The sequence below is a fragment of the Bactrocera tryoni genome, chromosome 1 (assembly GCF_016617805.1).
Source record: "Bactrocera tryoni isolate S06 chromosome 1, CSIRO_BtryS06_freeze2, whole genome shotgun sequence".
In the NCBI taxonomy this organism is placed as follows: Eukaryota; Metazoa; Arthropoda; class Insecta; order Diptera; family Tephritidae; genus Bactrocera; species Bactrocera tryoni.
The window spans coordinates 25170257-25193059 of record NC_052499.1 but is presented as its reverse complement, the minus strand read 5'-3'; the positions used below and the strand labels follow the sequence as shown (position 1 = coordinate 25193059).

Here is a 22803-nt window from a genome sequence, read left to right as displayed (position 1 = left end):
CAGCGAATCACATAGCCTTAGCACACTGATAAATTCCAGTATTCTGCTAGGTGCTTTTGAGGCGCTGTGATCCTTATTTGAAAACATGATCCGTGGCCTTAATCCTGCGTCTGGAGACTGCTGTGCAGTCAAGCAGCAGATGTTTGGCGGTTTCCGTCTGCATGTCGCAGAAACGGCAATTTGCACAAGAGACTAGGTTCACGTTAAACAATTGCTTCTTGAGCTTACAAAGGCCCGTAGAATGTAACAAGTAGCCGAGATTTGTTTCTCAGGAGATTGAGTACTAAATGTTTAAACCTACCGATGGTTACATTAGCCACTTGGCCTTGCGTATGGATTAGAGTGATGCCAATACTTCTCCTGCCTACTTAGTTATCGCTGAGTGTGGCGATACTTTCGTTGCGATATTTGCGTTCGAGGTTTATCTCTACATATCCGGAGACTTATATTACGCGAATGAATCCATAGCCCCCTTAATTCAGTACGCAGTAAACAGCTGCCCTGCCACTATACAATCCGAAGATTTGTATTCGACTGGTCTTCCCGAATTGTCTCTGTGGAAATTCCCTTCAAATCTTTCGATAACTAATACTGTGTAAGTCTTGCCTTTGGCCACAGCCCTGTGCAGCCTTTTGCGTTTTCGTAAGTATTTCTAAAACTTTTCTGTTTTGCAGATCTCATCTCCTTGTTAATAATAGTTCGGATGCAGTTATACTCCTTCCCCGTACATTTTGCTTTGTTTAAGAGCTTCGTACCTTTTTCTTAAACTCTGAGAGAATGCTTGATCACAAAAGACAGTTGTGTTCTTGATGATTGTTTTAAGGGGACAGCCGAAGTGAAAAAATCTATGATGGACTGGCTAAGCGCAGGCAATCTGCTTTCCGGTCCTGTAGCAGTGGCACATGCGTTCTAGCAGCAATTCCCCACTAACATTCATCCCTAGCTCATCATGGAAGGGAACCCAATTCATATTCTTAGGAATACGTTTGGGAGGGAGTTACTTGATCTCTACCTTCAGCGCGAATCTTATGATTTTGTGATCTGACGAGGAGGGCTCCAATGACATACTCCGTTGTGAAATCCACTGGCCGCACTTGAGTTTTGGATGGTCGGACGCTCTGCTTTACGCTACCTCGCCTAACGGTCAGGGTTGCGGTAACTTGACATCGGCTCCGCATCCCACTACTCCTTTTGGCAACAAATGCGGTATTGCCACCTTTACGTCCCTCAGAAGCAGTGAGGCACGGCTGCCTCTAACCATGTTGCGTCTGAGCTTTTTGGCTTGCTCAGGAGTTCTTCCATCCTGGAAATGTCTTAGGTAGCACTTTAGACTGGCACCGCTCATACCCCCTGGTACAGGCCTTTTGTGTCTCACCCGAATCCGAGCAGCTGAGCCTGCGAAGGGATGTTTTGGCAGAGTTCGTTTCAACAGCAATTGCCGCAGTAGATGTCACCTGCTGAGAGCCGCTCCATGTGGGCGTGTCATCATTAAGAAACAAATATATTGGTAAGAAACTTGTGAACGAGTCTTCATTTTTTTCTGTTTGATTGACATCTGTCAAACATATTCATTAACAAATAACAAAGAGCAGTTTCCGTGTCGACTTTTTATTAACGACTGGGATTCGCAACCCAGTTTTCACTCTGGAACTAAAAATTCGAAGTTTAATGCTGACTGAGATCGATTTAGAGGACCAGATGATATTTAATTGTGCAAACGCACCACGCGCTTTGTTTACGCAGTTTGGAATGTCTTTAGTAGAACCTCCAGCGAAGGTAATTTTGCTCCCAAGATAGATTAAACGACCTAGATGAATTTGGTTTTACGTACGTATATAAGTATGTCAATCTTTAGACCAACAGGGCCAATACACTCGTCAGGCTTAGTTTGATTGCTGCAAGTCCGATTTTTTAACTGCAAGGAGTGAAATATCATCCGCGTAAGCCAGTTCTTCGAGACGTTCTTGAAAGTTTCAAGGTAGACCGTGTTTTCCCATTAACGCCTTGTTCGGTACATCGTCCAAAACATCAAAAGCGGTGCTGAAATCTAAAAAAAAAGGTTTGGATATTTGCTTTCACTCGTTGATTTGCTCCAGTATAACGTGGAGTGTGTTTATATGATCGGAAGACCTTCTGTATATGCTAAATCCTGCTTGTTGCTTCCTCAGCGAATCTTCAATGTGGGTCTGTATTAGGTTTTGAACCCTAATACACAGTACAACGAGCTTGAATCTATGGAACCACAAGATCATTTTTTTCAGTTTACCGGTATCAACACTCCAGTATCCAGTTTGGGCAACCTGTTTCAGGCTAAATATCGTCGTCAATAAGTTTTTTCTTCTTTACTTTTCTATTGGTTTCAGTAAATCAGTATCATCAAAAAAATTGGTGATAAGACCATACACTCCAAGACACGCCCGCTGTAGCCGTCACTATCATTTGAGCAGACACTACGACCTCTTTCGAAGAAAGATTATGTTATATAGATTGTTTTAGCGGTACTCCCCTTCCACCTTACCCACTTAGAGGGCCCTGGCAGTAACTAAGCACTCACAACGCCATTGCACTTACTGAGCACCCTCATCGAGATATAATATAACAATTACTATTCACTATTTATGTCACTATTTTCAGCAGCTACTATTTTTGTTATGTATTCATTGATTTTTAGGAATTCCCATTTTTGATGATAAGGCAAACGTATAAAAATAAATATTTGAAATCGTCATAACATATGTTGTTCAAATACAATATACATTCATATGTTACGAATATGCAACGCAAATGTGCATACCTAGAGCGAGGTGCACAGGTTATCAGTTGCCTACAAGAATTTCTCAGCATCTAATTTCGTTCAGTAAGAAAGCTGCCGAGCCACCAGACAGTTAATAAGCAACATTCGTAATGAAAGGACTATTGAAATATTTGCCATACATCATCTTCCTAATATTCACATTATCGAGAACTGTGCAAAACAAAACACGGAAAGCTGGTAAAGTAACAGAAGCCAAAAAAGAAGACACATTTCATAAGTTTTGCTCAAATTCTTAAAATTTAACAGAGGGTGAGCCGTGCGAATGTGAGTTTCAACGATGCATTTGTAAATACCTTAGTGATTGCAAAGTGCTGTACGATCGGGTTGATATAAATTACTGTAATAGAAAGCAGGGCATTGTTTGTTGTCCCCAAGAGCCCGAAATTCCAATTATTACGCCGGCAGAATTGGCCTCAGAGTTTGGTGAGACGTAACATTTTATGTCAGTATTTTTATGGATAGCATTTATTTATTTTCAGCTTGTCAAAATTACACTGAAATGATATCTAATGATTGTGCCCGAGAATTCATAACCGGTGGAGAATTGGCTAGGGCAAAAGAATTTCCACCAGCTGCCTTGGTAGGTCGCTTCGATTTGGAGACTAAAAAACACGATTGGTTCTGTGGCGGTACACTGATTAGTGAACGTTTCGTTTTGACTGCAAGTCATTGCGCGAAAGGAGGGTAAATATTTTGTTTTGGAAATGTGTACCTATTCGAAACACCACGAGGTCTGTTCTGATCCAAAAGCCTCCGTGTTGCAACTTAAGCAATATTTAAGCGCTGCATAATGTTCCATTGATATCGAATACTAACATACTGAAGATATGTGATAGCAGTCCTCAACGCACGACGTGACAAGTCGAAAAAATCAGACGAACTATATTCGAAATTTCGTATATTAGCCTTGAGCTATCTAACCGTGCATCCAAGCTGGCTAAGGAATGCCTAACCTCATTATCAATGGCATCGAGTATGAGTACCAGGCCACAGAATTTCCAAGGTAAGCAAGGAAGGACACCCTACCCCGCTAACAGTAGAATGGGAACGGATCGATGCTTCACCTCTACTCGTGTTTTCTACTACTGGATAGCTGAGATTGGCCAGCTCCACCGACCCATGCGCTGTCGCAATATCTTTTTGACCCAATACCAATCATAAGAGATCCCGTGAGCTCTTTGCCTTTAGTAAGATTAGCCTCCCCCTAGTTGTGGGAGTTCTAAACAGGCTATTACTCTATCGGAGTCAACGCTATCAGGATAAGAATTTTACCGGTTACCCGCTGCAGAAGCTGTAAGAAAGAAGTTGAGGTGGAAATATATTAACATTTTTTTCTTCAATGTCCCGCCTTTGCGAATTGAAGATTTAAACACTTGGCGTAAGATCGGATACATGAGTTCTCTTTTCATGGGTTCAGAAAAGACTGAATAGAGTAGACCAAGTACGTTCCCCGGATCAGTCATCGAACCTATGTTTGATAAGCTTCTAAACGATTTTCAACGTTATAATGGCGTAATTCGTAGCTTTTTAGACTTTAACGCATATTTTCAGTTTTTATAAATCCTTGTAAAACTAAGACTTGTTGATGATAAAAAATAATATCACTCAACGTTTAAACAGCATAACAACAATAATTTAAAGTAAATAATTAACAAATTAATTATTGTAAATTTACAGTGTTATAAATAGGGTCCGACTTGGCGAATTGGACTTCAGTTCTAACAAGGATGATGAGGGTGTTCAGGAGTTTTCAGTAAGTCGGCTCATTTCGCACTCTGAATACGACAGTTCAAACTACAACGATATAATGTTGTTGGAATTGAATGGCACAGTTACTTTCACCGATTATGTTCAACCCGCTTGCCTGCTCACGCCAAATCGGACGGTATACAACAATGGCGTATTTTGGGCCGTTGGTTGGGGTGCCGTTGACCATTCGACTAATATGTCTCCGCAATTGCGTCGTGTTCAATTGAAGCAACTCAACGATTGTGGACCGATTGCAAACGAAGCGCATAATTTGTTACGTGGCCTGCGAGAACGCACACAATTCTGTGCGCACGGAAAGACGTACGACACTTGCAAAGGAGACTCTGGTGGACCCTTACTCATAACATTTCCCTCCAAGGAGGAAAAATACAAATGTCTATATATGGTTGCCGGTATCATATCAAAAGGTCAAATCGAATGTGGTAGCCAAGATTCACCAAGCTTAAATACAAATGTTACTGCTTTTGTGAGGTTCATCGAATTTCATGTGTGGCCAAACCAAAAATAATACATTGTGAATGTGACAAACTTTTATATAATGTTTTTATTTAAACATTATTATAATCAGTTTTATCTGGAATAACTTCTATTAATCTGGGAAGCTTTAATTGTAATTGTAAGTAGAGTCTTGTTCTCCTTTCGTTTTTGACATCACGAACTAATCTATTTTCCAGTCAAACGCACTCATATCCGATATTTTCGTAATCTCATATTATATAATTCTTAAAATGATCGGATACTTGAGTATCTCCTAGCCCAACTCGCCTCACCTCATGGATTTCCTCAAAACTGCCTATCAGGTGTTACATCATTATGTTATATAGAATTCATGTCTTGTGCCATTGTAACAGGGGTGTTTTCAGACAAATGTGGTATGTTTGACAACTGTTACTTGATTTGTACTTGGTTTGATTTGCTATTCCATAATGAATAGACTTCCTTCGATGAACAGCACTCGAGTGGATAATGTACATCCTTAAAGACTGCTGCGGAGCAGAGTATCGTAGAAGACCCAATGAATCCATCCCCCATCGCGTGCAACAATTAGAACTGTGCGCATCCATAGTCCTTCGAGCTATGGCTTATTAGAAGAATCCTAAAAATCCCATGGACAGATAAAGTTACAAACAGTGAAGTTTTGAGAAGAGTGAACCGCAATAGAGAGTTGTTAAAGACTATAAAACAAAGAAGGCAGCCTACCTAGGACACATTATGAGGAACTCTAAGTATGCGCTCCTACAAATAATTATCCAAGGAAAAATTGAAGGAAAACGGGGTATTGGCCGTAAACAACTTTAGTGGCTTCGAAACATTCGACGATGGACAGAAATCCAGAACGTTGGCAACCTTATAGATGTGGCGAGAGATAGAGAGAAATATGCTGCGATAATTAAAAATCTGTGTTTTTTTTAATATACAATAGATATATTTAACATGTAAACATTACATTATTACATACCCATTGAGACAGAAAGAGGTCACAAATATTATCCAAAAATTAATGTTGGGCCATAAGTTGAGCGGTATGCGCGAAACATATTCTTTACAGAACGTGAATTTGCGTAATAAAGTTGAAAATTATTATTTAAGGGTTTTGGGCGGTCGACCAAGATCTTGAACGATTTACTACGCTAAACTATTTTGTCATAATCATTATTATAATCATAGGTACGGAGTTCCTCATATTCGGTATCTGGTGTCAGGAAAATGTATACGACCATTTTTATAATAGGTTGTCAAAAAAGCCTTGCGGTATTTTCGCTAGTTGGCGCTGAAAGCGCGTAGTTCTAGTTTCATTCGTCGCATCGGGTTATGCTATACTTTTTTGGAAAGCTCATTTCACGCGCTAACACGTGTTTGATTGATTGTCGTTTCTTTTAAGTCGTTCGTGAGTTATAGCGTCGCAAAAATGGAGCAAAATAAAGAGAAAATACGGCATATTTTACAGTACTACTACGATAAAGGCAAAACTGCATCTCAAGCCGCCAATAAAATTTGTGCAGTTTATGGACCCGATACAGTTTCCATTTCCACAGCACAACGATGGTTTCAACGTTTTCGTTCTGGTGTAGAGGTGGACGAAGATGCGCCACGCTCCGGAAGGCCTGTCGTCGAAAATTGCGATTAAATCGCTGAATTGGTCGAAAGAGACCGGCATAGTAGCAGCCGTAGCATCGGTCAAGAGCTGGGCATGAGTCATCAAAAATTCATTTCAAATTCAACAAAAAAAAAATCAATAAAAATACAGCAAGACTTTTTTGACAACCGTGACCCACCTGTTAGACACTATTTGTACAAAAATTTATTGCAATATATTTTCAACGGCGAGTGGTTTATATTAAGTATTGATTCTTAGGAATTCCCATTTCTGACGAGAAGTATGAAAATACAAATTTGATTTTGTCATAGCAGATGCTGTCCAAATATAAAATACTAGCTGACCCCGAGGCCATTGTCCTGCGTGAAATTATGTGTTTTGAAATGAAAAAAAAGTTAAATTTATCATTTAATTTTTGTTTTTTTTTTCAATGTAACGCAGCTTGATAAACAAAATTTTTTGTTTCTGTTCCGGTGTACAGAAAAGATGGTTTTCCAACTCGTGAGCACGCCACGGCCGTGTGAAAAACATAACATTTCCAAAATTATGCCTCACACTATGCGACTATCTTTAGGTGATTGTCATCTCACATGCAATTTTCACTGGAAACGAAATACGTTAGAACTCAAAGGAATTCGTAGAATCAAGCATTCTGCCCATGGTATTCGATAGGTGCGTCACAATCAGTCGGGTTCCATTACACAGTTTCGTGCCATGATGATTGCGAAACATAATAACAACCGATCCTACTTTGAGACGCAAATGATGCGGTGGCACACCAAGCCTGTCCAAAGAATTTAGAAATACCACTGGATAATTCACGGCGCCGTCTTCATTGTCAAGACGATCGATCGATTTGTATGAGCGCAAGTCTCCCTGAATTTGACTTTGAATCTTCCAGTTTAAGCCAACAACATCGGTATTTTTGGCAGCTAACATTGCGCGTGCACCTAAGGAATCGTAGTTACGATAATTTGGCCAATGTCCGAACATTTGTGATGAGTTCATCTTTCGTGAATTGACAAAGGGAGATGGAATTGATATCGAACCACCGGAAGTATCAACCGAAATTCTACCATTTCCAATTTTTGGCAAAGGCCATGTAAAATGTCTTCGGCAATGTCTTTTTTGTTCGTATCCCATAATTGACGCGGATTTGAAGGCTTATATGTTTGTCGAAATAATTATCGCGAAAAGTGTGCGAACTTCATTTTCATTCCAGTGATTAACGTGTTCCAGCAATTGTAATTGCTGGCTTACTTCTCCAAAACTTGCACACACCGTACCATTCACAGTAAGCAATGACTCAAATAAAGTTGAACTGCATACATTAATCAATAGCAACCGAAGGTAGAAGCAGTCGTCGTTTTTCGAGTGGATCGTGTAAATTCGTCCTAATGCATTAGTTGAGAACACATCTGGATGTCAATCTACTGGTTGGCCTTGCTTTCTGCGCAACTATTTCTTCGACGATGCATTCCATGTATAATATCAGGGTATTTCCGAATACAGCAACGTTCTCGTAAACGGATCACTGACGAAAGTTGAGAAAAAGCTCGTCAATGTTAATTTTGTTGCTGGCGGTGTTTTCACTGGCTGTACTGTATTCTTGGAGTTGAAATACACATTAATATAAACACATAAATAGCATGGTTTGAATTTGGTTAGCATTTTCATTATTGTTTAAAATGAAAAAAGTTGTTGTAGTGACATAACTACAATAGTTGGACATATGCTACCGCGGAGTTTTTTGTAGACATTATGATGTTCTTCAATATTGTTGTACATTATTTTGTTCTATCGCTAATAGTTTCGGCAGCGCATTCGACGAAAGACGTTTTAAGACTCATTTTTCTACACCTTCGGTTACATTGTTCAAATTTTACCAACCATCCCTAATTTTTTTCAAAATGAAATGTAGCCTATGTCGAATTGGAAGAATGTAGCATTCTTTGGTGAAAGAATCTTTTGAATCGGCCCAGTACTTTTTGAGCCTATTCATTACAAACATACAAAAATAGGTACAAATCTTTCCTCTTTATAATATTAGTGTAGATGTACATATGTACATACATACATATTAGTTTTTTTTTTTTAACTATTCATTTTTTTCAATCCCAATATGAAATTTCCTTGGAAATATCTTTAAAAAAATTCCCTGAAAATTTGAGCCCTTAATATTAACATTAAGGACTGGATCGTGGCATGTAAAAATTTTCCATTGAAAATGCACGACAATCGTGGTTTTTTATATTTAAATTTCTATAGCTCAGAGGTATTTTATGGCATCGCTTTGACTTCAGACACATACATATGTATTCCTCATTGCGACAAAGTCGAAACTCACACCGGGGAGGTAGTACGGGGCTCTAAACCTGATTTTTCCACGAAATTCGCATTTTTTTGTATATATCTCGTAAATGACAAGAGCTATAGAAAAAATGTTCATAACAAACTTGTAGGAAATTTTATTCGCTACAAAAAACGGACAAAGATCGCTATCATTAATACTTCTCGAGATATGTGGCTTTTTAAGACAGGCTTTCTAGAGTTTTCATAGGTGGTATGTAATAAAAAATCAGGGAAGCATTATTCCTGTTTTTCAATTACATATCTCACATATTGACCGATATTTTCGATCAAAAGTCAACTATAGGTACTGGTGTCCAAATATTCGGTACCTGGGCGCTCGAAGATTTATGATTGGATTTGAACAGTTTTTGTTCTTGAGGTAGATTATACTAAGGGCATTATTCACGCAAAGTTTTATCCCCTTATATTAAACGCTTCTTGATTTGCGAACTGGAAAGTTAAAGAATGAAATGGAATTTAAAATTGTGGTATACTGGAAGTAGTTGTGGTTGTAGTCCGATTTCGCCTATATTCGTACTGTGACATAAGAATATAAAAGCGATGCAACGTACTAAATTTTGTCGTCCTGAAATATCGGATTTCACCGAAAAGTGACCACGCCCACAGTCCAATTTTCACCCTAGCTCCTATAAAGTTTCCTAATACTATCTCGGAGATAAAATTTAATGTCGCTGGCGTATTTAGTTATTGATTTAATGCGCTTTTGGTAGTTTTTAACAATACCGTTATATGTATATGGAGTGAACGGGGTTTTCGTCCGATCATAAATTTGCATACTGTCGGTAGTTCTCATAATATATTATTTGCGCTCAGCAAATTTGGTTGTTGTCGCTAAAGTAGTTTAGGAGATATGTACATTAAACTTATTAGAGGGCGTGGCCACGCCCACTTTTTCAAAATTTTTTGTCCACAAGTGCCCCTTGCTACTGCGATCCTCTGTACGAATTTGCTTTATAGGTTTTCGGTTAATGGCGATTTGTGGGCGAGGCATTGGTTCGATTACGTCCATCTACGAACTCGTATTTTTTTTTTGTACTAAAGAACAAGTTTCGTCAAGGCATCTCAATTTTTACTCAAGTTACCGCTTGCACGAACGGACAGACAGACACTCAACCGGATTTCAACTTTTCTCGTCACCCTGATCATTTATATATGTATATATTACTCTATAGCTATCTCCTTTAGTTTTAGGTGATACGAACAACCGTTATGTGAACAAAACTATTATACTCTGTAGCAACTGGTAGCAAGAGTATATAAATTCTATGATAATTCTTCTAGCACTTATACAACAGGCAGAGCAGGTTCTACTGCCACACCTCGTTCGGCTGATGAGGGATAGAAGGTGATCTTTATACCCAAGGTAGGAAGGAAGAACTAATCACTTACTATATCACTATTAACTTCCTTCTTACTAAAAAGTATGGAAAAGATCGTGGATTATGAAATAAGGTCGAAGGCGCTGAAAATTCCACCCCTGCTTGTGAACCAACATGCTTAAAAAGCAGGCACATCAACTAATACTGCTCTGTACCAGTTAACTTCGGAGATACAGAGTTCGCTGGAAGGGGCAAAGTAATGTTATGAGCTTCCGTAGACATCCAAGGTGCTTTTGACAACGCGTCTCCCAAGAGCGACAGCACCGCAGATCATTAGAGGCCGTACTGCGCACCAGAAAAGCTGAAACCACAATATGGGATACCAGAATTCATCTCGGCACTATAAAAGGCTGCCCACAGGGTGGAGTGCTATTCCCCCTGTTATGAAGCCTTGTCGTGGACGAGCTACTAGTTTTGCTGACAATGGGATCCTGTGTCAAGGATACGCGGATGACATTATTATTATAACTAGAGGCAAATACGAGGACACTCTCTGCTTCTTAGTACAAAGGGGTTTGAACCTGGCTAAAGGATGGTGCAGTAAGTTTGTGCTGAATATCGATCCCTCTAAGACAGCCATCGTCCCGCTTACGGGACGTAAATCCTTGCCTGGCCTCAGCAACCTAACCCTTGGGGCAGAGTGGTAGAGATGACTAATATGGTCAAATACCTTGGTCTCACGCTTAAACCACTCTGTAGTGGAAGCAGCATGGTGAGCTGACCATGGCCAAAACTACTAAAGCGCTAATGGTGCAATCGATAAGCTGATAAATCCTGGGGCTGCAAACTAAGGATTGTCAGATGGTTGAACACCATGATCGTGCGACCGATAATCCCGTATGGGGCGGTGGTTTAGGCCTCAAAAGCATCGCAAACTCCGGTAGGACCCCAAGCTTCGAAGCTGCAACGACTTGCATACATCTGCATGCTTGAACTCAGTCACTTCACATTCAAATGACAGAAGGGATTGGCAAAGGTAAGGTAATCTAATCTCAGCGGATGAAGGACTTAAGTGTTAGAATAACATTAGCTCTTCTGCCAAGGGACAGCATTACCAAAAGAATAAACTTCACCAAGAAGTTCAAGCAGCAGTAATACTGAATGGAATGATTCCCCTCTCGAGCTTCTGCTTAGGGATAGTACAATCAAGTGGGGCACCGACAGCTCGAAAACGTCAGAGGGAATTGATGCAGGAGTTGCAGGACTACGCACTAAACGCTCCATACCTATGGGAAGTTTTCATATCATTTATCAATCAGAAGTCAGTAGAGATAAACCTCCAACGCAATTATTGCAACGAACGTATAACCATAATTAGTAACAGTCGAGCGGCACTTAAAGCAATCATTTCCTACGAGATCAAATCGCTTCTAACGCAGGAGTGTAACGGTTGAATAGTCTATCAGAACGTAACCAAGTCTATCTTATCTGGGTGCCCGTTCACAAAGGTATAGCCGAGAATGAACTGGCTGATGAGCTCGCCCGCTTCACAGCATCCATTAACATGGTAAAACCTGAGCTCTTCATCGCGGTGGGTCCTCATACCATAAAAGAGCTGCTCCGCAAGAAAGAGTTGTAGGCAGAGAGGTATTGGCAACTACTCCAAGGCATGCACCAAGCCAAATTGCTAATGGGGGGTTACAACCTCAGCAGGTTTAAAAATTTAGTAATCAATCTCCCCTCCCGACTACTTGTCGCATTCTACACTGGCCATTGTAAGCTCAAAAAGCACTTTTATAACATGGGCCTGGCCTCTTAGGCAATTGCCGGTTCTGCGATGTATCCAAATAGGGATCACATGGCCTAAATAGCACCTAGCATTATATTGGAATTTATCAAAATGCTGGGGCTAGGTGGATCGTTTTGACTTAGAAGAGTTTTGATTTTCTTTCCAATCAACAACATTATCTTCGGTGTTTTTTTTTTTTTATGAAATATACGAAAAGTCTTCGTTATCGCCTTCTTCAACACTTCCTGGAACTTCTCGATCGTTCATTGTCAATTCATTTCATCAATAATCCAATAATCTATCCAATGTATGTTTCAATTTTGCAACAATATGCATTTAAGGGTTAAGTGCGCGAACTATTGCAGTTGTCACACTGAAAATAAAATGAAATTCAAAGCAACACTGAAACAGCTGATAATTTCTTATAATCGCGAAATATCAAGTACAATAAGAAATCAACTCTCAAGGCTAAAATTTCACAAAATTTCATAAAATCCATTATATATTTAAGTCAAATTTAAATTAGGTTTTATTAAAACGATGAAGGAGCTCCCACGCTTTTCATCTGCATTGCGTGCGAATACAGACTTAGAAGCGAAACTTCCACTAACCGGTGCCGCTTCAGCCGACCTGCGAAAACTGCAACAAGAGTAAGTGTCCACAGCTGTGAATTACAATTTACATTTTGCATACGTCAGAACAATACAAAAACAACAACAAAAAACATTCATAATCCCCATATTTTTTTTGCATTTTTAGTGAAATAGCTGAAAGACAAACCGTGTCAAAAGTGCTGGAACAATTTCCAGCCGATAAACAAGCACAAGCGAAGGTAAATCTTGTAAAATTGCGGAATATTGTGCAAGAATGCATGGGCTACGAGGAACAACCTCAAGTTGTGGATCATGCGACACTATTTCTATTTTGGTTGCTGCTGGAGCAGCGCGTTGTGACCATAGCCTCCAAAATGCGTGTACGCAGTATGTTTGGCAGTGTTTTCGAAAATAAATTTACAAAAATGCAAGAATGTGTGGGTGCTCTGCGTGAACTGCTTGAAGATTATCAAATCGATGCGCTAAAGCAGTGGAATCGCAAAACCAATCGAGATGCACTGGACAAGAAAAGTTGGGGCACAAATATACGCATACGCTTGAAAGGACCACCATTAGGCGATTTACATCAATTGCAGGATCTCGCTCCTACCGCACAATTGCTCAAAAACGCGTCAGTCAACTTTTCAATGCAGTGGAATCAAGAAGCCGAACAACAACACAGTGGACATGATGAAAGCGAATTAACGCAACTCTTGGAGATATCAATAGCTGCTGGTGATCCGAAACTGGTTGCGAAAGTGAACGAGCAACTTAGTTCCAAACGTACTAACAACGAGCTGCAAAATGAACTCATCGAACTGTTGGGCTTTGAACGTTTTGATTTGGTACAACAGCTGCTAGAGCAACGCAGCACAATTGCTGCACAATTAGTGGAATATGAAAAGCGTGAACAGCGTTTGCAACTTAGTAAATTAGCGCAGCAACAAAGAACTGCGGGTAACGCTGAATTGCGTCCGACCGTTGCGAAAACTGTAGTAGTGCAATCTGCACTAGAAAAAGAATTGAACAAACAAAATCGCCGCGAGGAGAAAAAATTGCAACGCATGTTGCATAGCATCAATCGAAATAACGACAACGATGATGAGAACGTCGCTCGTGCACTAAATCCAACCCAATTGCGTTTACAACAACAACGTAAATTACTTGAAAATGTACAGCAGCAACCGGTGCTGAAAACAACGCAGCGCTTGCAAGAAATGCGCGCAGCAGCCAATTACAACAGCAACGTCATACAGTATCCATATGTGTTCGACAGCCAGTTGAACGCCAAACAACACGCCGGCTTCATAGGTGGCAATCGTATCAGCCTGCCAGATCATGCTGAGCGCATAGACAATAAACAGTATGAGGAAGTGAAGATTGCCGCCAACGAACCACCGCCACTCAGTATCGGAAACAATCGCATACAAATTTCCGATCTCGATGATATTGGCAAAATGGCCTTCGAAAATTGTAGGCAACTCAATCGCATACAGTCTGTGGTCTATCCGGTGGCGTATCACACGAACGAAAATATGTTGGTGTGCGCTCCCACTGGTGCTGGTAAAACTAATGTCGCTATGCTGACTATGGTACATACAATACGTGCACATCTTGAAAATGGCGTCATCAATCGCGATCAGTTTAAGATTGTTTACATAGCGCCTATGAAAGCTTTAGCTGCTGAAATGGTAGATAATTTTGGCAAACGTTTAAAATCTCTAAATATTGCAGTAAGAGAGCTGACGGGCGATATGCAGCTGACGAAAACGGAAATGACGCAGACGCAAGTATTGGTGACAACACCGGAAAAGTGGGATGTGGTAACTAGAAAAGGTAAGGTTTTTTTTTGGAATACTTGGGAGTTCGATATATTTAGTTCCCGGTTGCATGACAGTCCCTCAAATAGTTCCGTGTCAAGTGTCATTATGTTATAAATCCAATTTTTCTTTCCAAATTTCATAACAGGCGCTGGCGATGTAGCCCTAATAAGTTTGGTGAAGCTCCTTATCATTGACGAAGTCCATTTGCTGCATGGTGAGCGTGGTCCCGTAGTGGAGGCGCTTGTTGCGCGCACACTGCGTCTTGTGGAATCTTCGCAGAGTATGATACGTATAGTGGGTCTCTCGGCTACTTTGCCCAATTATATTGATGTTGCACACTTTCTGCGAGTCAATCCAATGAAAGGCCTCTTCTATTTTGATTCACGTTTCCGGCCTGTGCCTTTGGATACGAATTTTATTGGCGTGAAATCGGTAAAACCGCTTCAACAACTCACGGACATGGATCAGGTTTGTTATCAAAAATGCTTGGAGATGGTGAAGGAGGGTCATCAGGTTATGGTGTTCGTACACGCCAGAAATGCAACAGTACGAACCGCCACGACCTTGCGCGAATTAGCACAACAAAATAACACTAGTGCGTTCTTTCTGCCTAATGAAGCAACGAATAGCTACAGCTTGGCGCAACGAGCCATACAAAAGAGTCGTAATAAACAATTGGTGGAGTTATACGCCTGCGGCTTGGGCATACACCATGCGGGTATGCTGCGTTCTGATCGTCAGATGGTCGAGAAATATTTTGGCGAGGGTCACATTAAAGTGCTGGTCTGTACGTCGACATTGGCTTGGGGTGTCAACCTGCCTGCGCACGCAGTTATAATAAAAGGTATGCAATTTTTTGAACATTTTTGAAAAATTTAATTAATGAAATTGCTTAGATGCATAATAACCATTTGATTTTTGCATCCAAGGTACTGATATCTACGACTCCAAACACGGTTCGTTCATTGACCTTGGAATTTTGGATGTGTTGCAGATTTTCGGTCGCGCTGGTCGTCCGCAATTCGATAAAAAAGGTGTTGGTACCATCATCACCACCTACGACAAGTTGAATCACTACTTGTCGTTGCTAACTAATCAATTCCCGATCGAATCAAATTTCGTGCAATGCCTTGCCGATAATTTGAATGCCGAAATAACACTTGGTACTATTTCAAATGTTGAAGAAGCCATTGAATGGCTGAGTTATACATATTTGTTTGTACGTATGCGCATTAATCCCCATGTGTACGGCATCGAATATACTGACCTGCACAGAGATCCCACGCTCGAGGCCAAAAGGCGTGGCCTCATTATGTCTGCTGCTCTGAGTTTAGACAAGGCGCGCATGATACGGTTCAACCAACGCACAATGGATTTCAATATTACCGACTTGGGACGAACAGCATCGCATTTCTATATTAAGTATGATACAGTGGAGATCTTCAACGAATTATTGAAGCCTTTTATGAATGAAGCCGAGATCTTTGCAATGATTTCACAAGCGCAAGAGTTTCAACAACTTAAAGTACGTGATGACGAATTAGAAGAATTGGATGAGCTGCGCACATACTACTGTAAGGTCAAAGCGGCCGGCGGCAGTGAGAATGTCAGCGGTAAGGTGAGTGTGTTATATTTATTAAATAGATGAAAAAAGCTCCAAACCCCCACTCACTCCACTTTTTTAAGTTTTATAAATACATTCCCAAATCATTCGTATATATGTAACCGGAACTAACCCGCATTTCTATGCGGTCAAAGTCTGTTAACTCGACAGCATTCTTCAAAATTATTTGACACACGTTTTCCGCTACTGCAACAACAATACTATAAAATAAATTGGACTGCAAAAAATGCATTGCCTCAAACCGAACTCAATTAGCTAAGAATATCGCGTAACAATACCGGATAAAATCCCAGTCAATTCAGGTGATATAGAACCTGCTGTTATGGTCGCCTGGATGCAGTGAAACGCAGACGAGGAAACTGCAAACATGTCAGAACACTGCACTCCGGACTATGATAGGATGCCTCTTGATGTCTCCCATCGAACACCTACATAGTGAGATCCGTATCGTATGAACTTCTATCTAAGCAATTTCTGCATCGCTTCTGTCACCTTCTTAGAGGGTAACCGCCTCTTAGAAGCATCAGCAGGTCCTTCCTCAACTACGTTGACGACATAAAACAATACGCCGACCAGACTTCGGACGAAACTAACTTCAAACTCGCACCGACCACCATTACCAGTAGAGACATTAACATCTTCACCGACTCCCTCTAAGTGAATGGCGTACTTGGAGTCAAACCACCACCAATTGCAGACGAAGAGTGACCCTTGCGCAGCTTCGTTCTAGATACTGTAGCCGGTTTAACTCCTACTTATCCAGAATAGACCCTGACATATCAAACATAGGTCCAGCGTGGAATGAATCCCCGTATGACAATAGCCACCTCTTTGCATGCCCTGCTAACTCTACACATCTGACAGCCTTCCCCCTTTGGTCCGACACCGTCGAAATAGCCCGTTTCCTGGGCCTACCGTTGGATAACGTCGATAACAAGTTATCTAATCCTAACACTTAGGCAGAACAAAGTACTCACATATTTCTTCCAATCACTCTTCCCTACAGGTCAACATTCTGATGCAAACCTATCTCTCACACGGCTATGTGAAGTCCTTCTCACTCATCTCCGACATGGCCTACATTGTGCAAAACATAGTACGCATAACACGCGCGCTCTTCTCGATTGTGCTGCGCAACAACAACGCTATACTGGCTACACGCCTTCTGCAGATCTGTAAAATGTTTGAACGCCAGCAATGGGATTTCGAAACACCGTTGCGACAATTTTCTTCGATAAATGCCGAAACTATCGACAAATTGGAACATCGCGGCATTAGCCTTTATACACTGCGCGAAATGGAGCAAAATGAACTGAAGGAGATATTGCGCAATCCACGCCATGCCGAGTTGGTGTTACGCTCAGCACGCGAGGTGCCCATGCTCGATATTGAAGCAACCCTACAACCTATAACGCGCACAGTCTTACGAATAAAGATCGATATTTGGGCCGATTTCAATTGGAATGACCGAGTCCATGGCAAAGTGAGCGAAATTTTTTGGCTCTGGATTGAGGATCCCGAATCAAATTTCATCTATCACTCCGAGCAATTTCAGGTGCGTTCTTCTTTCAATTTAAACTACTTATGCAGTGCAAATGTGTATGTATCTTTTACCTCCTACAGGCCACGCGCAAATTCGTTTATAGTGGCAAGCCGCAACAGTTGGTTATGACCATTCCACTAAAGGAACCACTGCCACCGCAATATTATGTGCGCATTGCAAGCGACACTTGGTTGGGCAGCGCCACTTGGACGGCGCTCTCCTTCAAACACCTCGTTTTACCCGAACACCATCCGCCACTGACCGAATTACTGCCGTTGCATCCGTTGCCGGTCTCATGCCTAAAGAACCCGAAATTCGAATCACTATACAATTTCACACACTTCAATCCGATTCAAACACAGATCTTCCATTGTCTCTACCATACCGATAACAACGTGCTGTTGGGTGCACCTACTGGCTCCGGCAAGACCATTGTGGCTGAAATCGCTATTTTCCGTGCTTTCAATAAGCACCCACGCGCCAAAATAGTCTATATTGCACCGCTGAAAGCGCTGGTTAAGGAGCGTATTAACGATTGGAAGCGACGCTTCGAGCAGCCGCCACTAAGTTGGAAGGTTGTGGAGCTGACCGGTGATACAGCGCCCGATATACAGGCCATACGTGAGAGTCAAATCATCGTGACCACACCGGAAAAATGGGACGGTATAAGTCGGTCGTGGCAAACTCGAGAGTACGTACAAGATGTGGTGTTGATTGTAATCGACGAGATACATTTACTGGGCGAAGATCGTGGCCCGGTTATCGAGGTAATTGTGTCGCGTACTAATTTCATAACGTCGCACACAGGACGCAGCATCCGCATTGTCGGCTTGTCAACGGCATTGGCCAATGCGCAAGACTTGGCCAATTGGCTGGGCATCAAGAAAATGGGACTGTACAACTTCAAGCCATCGGTGCGTCCCGTGCCGCTACAAGTGCACATCAATGGATTTTCGGGTGCGTATTATTTTTTTTTACATAATTTACAAGCAGCTACTGCAAATGAATATTTTTTCTTCGATATTTCAATTCTTTTTACAATGATGACATAACCTCAACTATTTTCTCAACTTTTAGGCAAGCATTATTGCCCGCGCATGGCCACCATGAATCGTCCGACATTCCAGGCCATTCGTACATATTCACCCTGCGAACCGGCCATCGTTTTTGTTTCATCACGTCGTCAGACCCGACTGACCGCACTGGATTTGATCACCTTTGTTGCCGGCGATGATAATCCCAAGCAATTTCTGCATCTACCAGAGCACGAAATGCATCAAATACTACAGCAAATCAAGGATTCCAATTTAAAATTCTGCCTTGCATTTGGCATTGGTCTGCATCATGCCGGTCTGCAGGAGCAAGACCGCAAGACAGTCGAAGAGCTCTTTCTCAATCGCAAAATTCAAGTGCTCATTGCCACTGCCACTCTAGCTTGGGGCGTCAACTTGCCGGCACATTTAGTTGTCATCAAAGGTACTGAGTATTTCGATGGAAAAGTGAAGAAATATGTAGACATGCCCATCACCGATGTCTTGCAAATGATGGGTCGAGCCGGTCGTCCGCAATTCGATAACGAAGGTGTTGCCGTTGTATTGGTACACGATGAAAAGAAGAATTTCTATAAAAAATTCCTGTATGATCCATTTCCCGTTGAATCGAGCCTGTTGGGTGTTTTGTCGGAGCATATAAATGCGGAAATCGTTTCCGGCACTGTGCAAACCAAACAGGCTGCACTGGACTACCTCACGTGGACGTATTTCTTCAGACGCCTATTGCGCAATCCAACGTATTACAATTTGGAGGGTTTAGAACCGGAGCAGCTCAATGGTTTCCTTTCGTCGTTGATTGAACGCGTCATATATGAACTGGAATCAGCTGCCTGTGTGCTGCAACGCGAAAACATGCTTATACCGACGTTCCTTGGACGCATCGCGTCTTTTTATTACTTATCACATCGCACAATGAAACATTTCCTAGACGATTTAACTGAAGGCATGAGTACGAGTGAGGTACTAGTGGCTATCGCAGACTCGTACGAATTCGATCAGCAGCCCGTACGGCACAACGAGGATAAATACAATGAGTGCGTATTGCAAACTGCTTCAAATTTTAATTCGTATCACAAAAAAGCTAAACTTTTATTATTTTTTCTATTTAATAGGGAATTGGCCGAATCGTGTCGTTACCGTCCACCCGCTCCAACCTGGGACTCACCATACACAAAAACGTTTTTGCTGTTGCAAGCGCATTTCTCACGCCTCTCACTGCCGAATTCAGATTTTTTAACCGATACCAAGTCCGCCCTAGACAATGCCACGCGTGTCATGCAAGCCATGGTCGACTACACAGCAGAGCGTGGCTGGCTCAGCACCACGTTGCGCCTGCAACAACTTATGCAGTGTGTCATACAAGCACGTTGGTTCGACGAATCGGAATTTTTAACATTGCCACATGTCACTGCCGCGAATGTGTCGGTATTTTATAATATAGAACATAACTACAGCTATCTCACATTGCCGACATTGAAAGAGCTATGCAGGAAGGATTACGAGCGTCTAGCCGGCCCGCTAAGAGATGTATTCGAAGAGCAAGAGATTGAACAAATCTATAGGGTATGTACTAACTGTGAAAGTACTGTATTAATTTAATAACATATGCATTTTCCGTTTAATAAGGTGTTGCAAGCTGTACCAGAGTTAAGCGTACAGATCTCCATACAGGGTAGGCATTTTGATGATATGGAAGCTATGCGTGTTATATCTAGTGCCCCGTCAACCGAAAACTGGACGAAAATACATCCGAATGAAGTAAGTTATCATATAATTACTATTTCTTATACTCGTGCAACATGTTGCTACAGAGTATAATAGTTTTGTTCACCTAACGGTTGTATGTATCATCTAAAACTAATCGAGATAGATATGGGGTTATACAAATATATATAAATGATCAAGATGACGAGAAAAGTTGACTGTATGTCCGTCCGTACATTCTGTAAGTAAAAGTAAACATTGATTTATATTGATGAAACTTGGTATACGCATTAGTTAGCAAAAAAGTAAGGACGAGTTCGTGGATCGCGTAATCGGACCACACCATGCCCACAAAACGACATAGATTAACATAACTTAGTACTAAATTATTATATGTATGTATATATAGAACTGTAATTTGGCAATAGCAAGGGGCACTTGTCGGCAAAAAATTTTGAAAAAGTGAGCGTGTACATATCTCCTAAACCATTAAAGCTTCAACAGTGTGAAAATGTATGAAATCGAATGATAACCCCGCCCTTTCCCCTTATAACGGTACTGTTAAAAACTACTAAAAGTACGATATATAATATCAATAACCATATATGCCAGAGACATTGAATTTTACACCCGAGATGGTATAAGAGGGCTTTAAAGGAGCCGGGGTAAAAATTGGACGATGGCTGTCTCACCGTCCGCTTTTAGGTGAAATTACAAATCTTGAGACCCGCTCGACCGATTTCAAACTAATTCGGTGTATGACATTCCTATGACACAGTGCGAAAATTAGTGAAATCGGGCAACAAACACACTTACTTCCCATACAACACAATTTTAAATTCCATTGACCTCCATATATTGTAACTAATAATCCTTATGTAACTGATGGTACTACCGCGGCTTTAATCCAAGTTGCAAGAGTATGAAATGTTCGGTTATACCCGAACTTAAAGCTTCCTTACTTGTTTATAAATTAAAATTTTAACACTTCACATTTCTTCTTCCCCAGGACTATGTGCTCTCTATAGAAATGAAACGTATGAACTGGAATGTACGTGAATTGCGTACACAACATGGGAATCCCATTGCTATACACTGTCCAAAATATCCCAAGGGCAAGAGTGAAGCTTGGTTCTTGACGCTCGGCTCCCAAGCCAATAGCGAGTTGCTCGCCATGAAGCGTGTTAGTATGCGTGGTCATCGGGCCACCAATCGCATTTGCTTCCAATCGACGCCACGTCGTGGACGCGTGGTTCTCACGCTGTACCTTATCTCAGACTGTCTTATTGGTGTGGATCAACAATTCGAGCTACAATTCGACGTCGTTGATGCAAAAGCGTGAGCGATTTAAAAATAAAATATTCGAAAGTTTAAGTTCAAATTGAAGAGATGTGCCAGCTGTTTATTAAAACAATAAGAACTTTAGCTTTGGGTAACTTTTTTTATTTCATTGTTTGAAATCCTTAACAAGTTTTGTCGTTACACTAAGTGTACGCGAACTTTTTTGCCCCATTGCACATTATATGTATGTATATTTAAGTACGCAAAAAGTAATATGTAAGTACGTACGCTTTTTTTTTATTAATTATCAATACTATATTCCTATACCCATTCGTATTTTTGTAATTTAACTGAATTTGATTCATCTAAATTAAAATTCAATAGTATGAAGCAAAGAATAAAAACCTATAATTTAAAATATACATATTTATGTACATATATAAACGTTTCATTATGTATTTGGATTAGAAGTTGCGCGAGATTTACTCTGGATTGAGGAGACAAATCGAATTCTTCTTCTACTATGGGTGATTTTTTTCAAAAGGCGCCATTAACCGGAATCAGTGAAGGTATTAATAGCTCCAACTGTGAATACGAGTAGCTTTCAGTTAAGTTCGATATCCGTAGCAAAAAGCCTCTGCTATTTTACGGAAGTTGGCCGAGATTATATCCAGCCATTTGGTGTTATTTCGGCTATTTTAACCCTTTTGGATAAGTAAGTAGTCACTTGCTGGTCTGTTACTTCGGATATCTTTTCAAACGAAGAGCTTTTAATTATATAGATTGAATAAGAAGTACTGTCTAAGACTTAGCCTTTTGCATTATCAATAATATATTTTCAAACGAACAGCTTAGATGTAACGTCTAAGAATTAGCTTTTTGTAGTATTAATAATCCCTCATTTGTATGGCAACACCTTTTTCGGTTTCGGGATTAACAATACGAAAACAAAAAGTGATAGCAATTGAGAAATTGACAATTGGGAAACGTCAATGCTGCGTAGAAAACGAAGACAGCGT

At 40.8% G+C, this 22803-nt stretch overlaps 2 protein-coding genes across 2 annotated transcripts; both read left to right on the top strand.

Moving 5' to 3' along the window:
• Nucleotides 1-2875: 2875 nt before the first annotated feature.
• On the top strand, nt 2876-5119 carry LOC120778079 (chymotrypsin-like protease CTRL-1). Its single transcript, XM_040109780.1, has 4 exons — nt 2876-2992; nt 3062-3238; nt 3295-3499; nt 4493-5119. The coding sequence occupies exons 1-4, from the start codon at nt 2905-2907 to the stop codon at nt 5091-5093; spliced, it is 1071 nt and encodes a 356-aa protein (XP_039965714.1). The 5' UTR covers nt 2876-2904; the 3' UTR covers nt 5094-5119.
• A 7528-nt stretch (nt 5120-12647) lies between these two features.
• On the top strand, nt 12648-22124 carry LOC120771398 (activating signal cointegrator 1 complex subunit 3). The gene is made up of 10 exons (XM_040099370.1): nt 12648-12814; nt 12924-14593; nt 14726-15424; nt 15510-16198; nt 17211-17759; nt 17828-18704; nt 18825-19833; nt 19912-20362; nt 20426-20557; nt 21513-22124. The coding sequence occupies exons 1-10, from the start codon at nt 12705-12707 to the stop codon at nt 21843-21845; spliced, it is 6519 nt and encodes a 2172-aa protein (XP_039955304.1). The 5' UTR covers nt 12648-12704; the 3' UTR covers nt 21846-22124.
• The last annotated feature ends 679 nt before the right edge of the window (nt 22125-22803 follow it).

What these genes read in the sequence shown, in the direction of transcription:
- LOC120771398 (XM_040099370.1), top strand. Translation starts at nt 12,705, where the DNA reads ATGAAGGAGCTCCCACGCTTTTCATCTGCATTGCGTGCGAATACAGAC. An exon ending in CTGCGAAAACTGCAACAAGA is followed by an intron (nt 12,815 to 12,923) that starts GTAAGTGTCCAC and finishes TTGCATTTTTAG; the next exon opens with TGAAATAGCTGAAAGACAAA. An exon ending in GGATGTGGTAACTAGAAAAG is followed by an intron (nt 14,594 to 14,725) that starts GTAAGGTTTTTT and finishes ATTTCATAACAG; the next exon opens with GCGCTGGCGATGTAGCCCTA.
- LOC120778079 (XM_040109780.1), top strand. Translation starts at nt 2,905, where the DNA reads ATGAAAGGACTATTGAAATATTTGCCATACATCATCTTCCTAATATTC. An exon ending in AGAATTGGCCTCAGAGTTTG is followed by an intron (nt 3,239 to 3,294) that starts GTGAGACGTAAC and finishes ATTTATTTTCAG; the next exon opens with CTTGTCAAAATTACACTGAA. An exon ending in AGTCATTGCGCGAAAGGAGG is followed by an intron (nt 3,500 to 4,492) that starts GTAAATATTTTG and finishes GTAAATTTACAG; the next exon opens with TGTTATAAATAGGGTCCGAC.